At 35.6% G+C, this 2,481-nt stretch overlaps 1 protein-coding gene across 1 annotated transcript in view; it reads left to right on the top strand.

Moving 5' to 3' along the window:
* The window catches only part of LOC107653667 (ras-related protein Rap-2a), a 19,282-nt gene extending 17,543 nt beyond the window's left edge, over window positions 1-1,739 (top strand). Inside the window, exon 2 of the mRNA XM_016440445.1 lies at window positions 1,201-1,739. Within this exon, the coding sequence (XP_016295931.1) occupies window positions 1,201-1,438 (238 nt within the window). The 3' untranslated portion in view covers window positions 1,439-1,739. The remainder of the gene's footprint in view (window positions 1-1,200) is intronic.
* Window positions 1,740-2,481: the final 742 nt, after the last annotated feature.

Here is a 2,481-nt window from a genome sequence, read left to right as displayed (position 1 = left end):
ATTATTTAATTTGGTTGAAAATAATGCAAAAATAATAATGAAATACTTTTTGTTATCAGCATAATGTAATTTTTACTAGATTTTATTTTTTTATTAGATTTTTATTCATTAGTTCAGTTAATGCAATTAAATAGTTTTTAGTTAATACTATTAAAATAGTTTAGTTACTTAATATAGATATGGGGTTAGTCCTTTGGATAAGAAACTTTCTTTCTTGCCGTCCACAGAGGGTCTGTGTCAGAGGGGTTATGTCTGATGTGCTCACTTGTTGCCCACAAGGCTGTGTTCTTTCCCCTGTGCTTTTTTTCTCTCTTTACTAATGAGTTTACGATTAATAAGGAATATTTTAGATTATTTAAATATGCCGATGATATGGCCTTAGTTGGCCTATTGGATAAAACAAATTCCTCACATGATGTTGTCTATCTGGCTCACACAAAGTCAATTAGAAATCAATGTTGCTAAGACAAAATAATTAATTATGTGTACAAAACTAGATATGACAATCCAGCCAATTTCACTTGAGGGCCAACAAGTTGAAATTGTGCCAAATTTTAAACATCTTGGTTCAATTTTGGATTCTCGCATGTGTTTTACTGAAAACACAGAGTATATTTTCAAAAGATGTTCGCAGCGACTCTTTCTTCTTAAACAACTGAGCAGCCTCTGTGTCAGTCAGCATATTCTAGAACTAGTATACAAATCCATTGTTGAGAGTGTATTAACTTTTCATATCCCTGCCTGGTACGATCATTTAAACTGCAAATCCAAGAACAAACTGTCCAGAATTGTAGTAATGGCAAGTAAAATAGTAGAAGCCCTTAACACAACTCTACACTGAAAGGACAAAGAATGTGGCGAGGAGTATTCTTGCAGATAATTCTCATCCTCTCTGTAGTCAGTTTGAGCCTATGAGGTCAGGAAGGCGCTATCGAATTCCTTTAGCAAACAAAAATGTGTTTAAGAGTTATTTTATTCCTAATGCCATTAAAATCCTCAACTCTGCAAGTGACTGATAGTGGCATGAACGGTTTCAATATTATTATCATTGTTATTTTAACTGTCTGTTATAGGCTTTCTATGTATTTTAACTGTCTGTTTAGTCTTTTTAATGTATTGGTGAGCCAAAGAAAAATTTCTACTAGACTCTACTCTTTCACCTTGGAATTTCACTCATTCTGGAGTCATGTATGTTCACAGGTACGAGCGTGTGCCCGTGATACTTGTGGGAAACAAGGTGGACCTGGACAATGAGCGCGAGGTTTCATCAAGCGAGGGTCAAGCTCTAGCTGAAGAATGGGGCTGCCCGTTCATGGAGACATCGGCCAAGAGCAAAACCATGGTGGATGAACTGTTCTCGGAGATAGTCAGGCAGATGGACTATGCCTCTCAGCCGGATAAGGAAGACCCGTGCTGCTCCTCCTGCAATATACAATAACCCCACAATCAGGAGCCACATAAGGTTTTCAAAGGGGTACAACATGGAGCTCTTCACTAATGTGGTGTTCATACACGTCATGCACACGTGAATGGCGTCTACACACTAGACAATCCTACAAATTCATTGATTTCAATGGGAAAGATGCATCGCAAAGACATACCCAGCTAACGGAACATTCTCAGAATGTTCTGGCAAGGTTCACTCAAGGTTATATGAGCAAACATTCTTCCAATAACATTAATAGAACGTTTGCTCAAAGTTATCTGGTCAATAATAACGTTCTCAAAAAAAAAAACGTTAGCACAAAAACATTATTTATACATAATTCATGGAACATTTATTTCTAAAACGTTTTAGTTGGATGTTCATCTAAGATTTTTTTTTTTAATGTTACAACTTGTTTCAGAATGTTTAGAGAACATTCAAAAGTAACATTCCTATAATGTTTGCAAAATTATACAATGGAATGTTCCCTTAATGTTCGTATAACCAAGAAAAAACATTTTTAAAACATTAAAAAAAACTTTTTAACGTTCAAAAACCATTCAGACCTAATGTTTTATTAACATGAGAACGTAAGCAAAACATTCTTAGAAAATACTTTTGTTAGCTGCCCATTTTTTCTTGGTTATTCAAATGTTAGAGAAAACATTAAGGGAACGTTCCATTTTATAATTTTGCAAAACTGTAACTTGCGAATGTTCTTTGAACATACCGTAGATGAGAAACACAAGGGTTTGTGAAAGTGATGTTGCGATGTGCAAACAAACGTAGCTTTTTAGTATCCGTTGAGCTCTTGGAATTTCAAGTGAGGCAAAATCCAGTTCGCTGTTTTCCCTCTTATGACCAGACGTTTCCCTCCAAAACATAGATCGCAAAACTCAAAGCTTTGTCTAGTGTGTGAACGCTTCAATCTAACACGATTATGATAACTGAATCAAAAAGAAACCGTAAAAAAAGTCAAAGGGGTTAAAACTGCACCATACTTGGGTCTTTCTTTTCCCCGCATGTTTTCAACACGTTCATTCTAAGTTTGGCGC

Source organism: Sinocyclocheilus anshuiensis, unplaced genomic scaffold, assembly GCF_001515605.1.
Source record: "Sinocyclocheilus anshuiensis isolate Anshui unplaced genomic scaffold, SAMN03320099.WGS_v1.1 scaffold175, whole genome shotgun sequence".
NCBI lineage: Eukaryota > Metazoa > Chordata > Actinopteri > Cypriniformes > Cyprinidae > Sinocyclocheilus > Sinocyclocheilus anshuiensis.
This window is presented reverse-complemented; position numbering and strand designations above follow the sequence as displayed.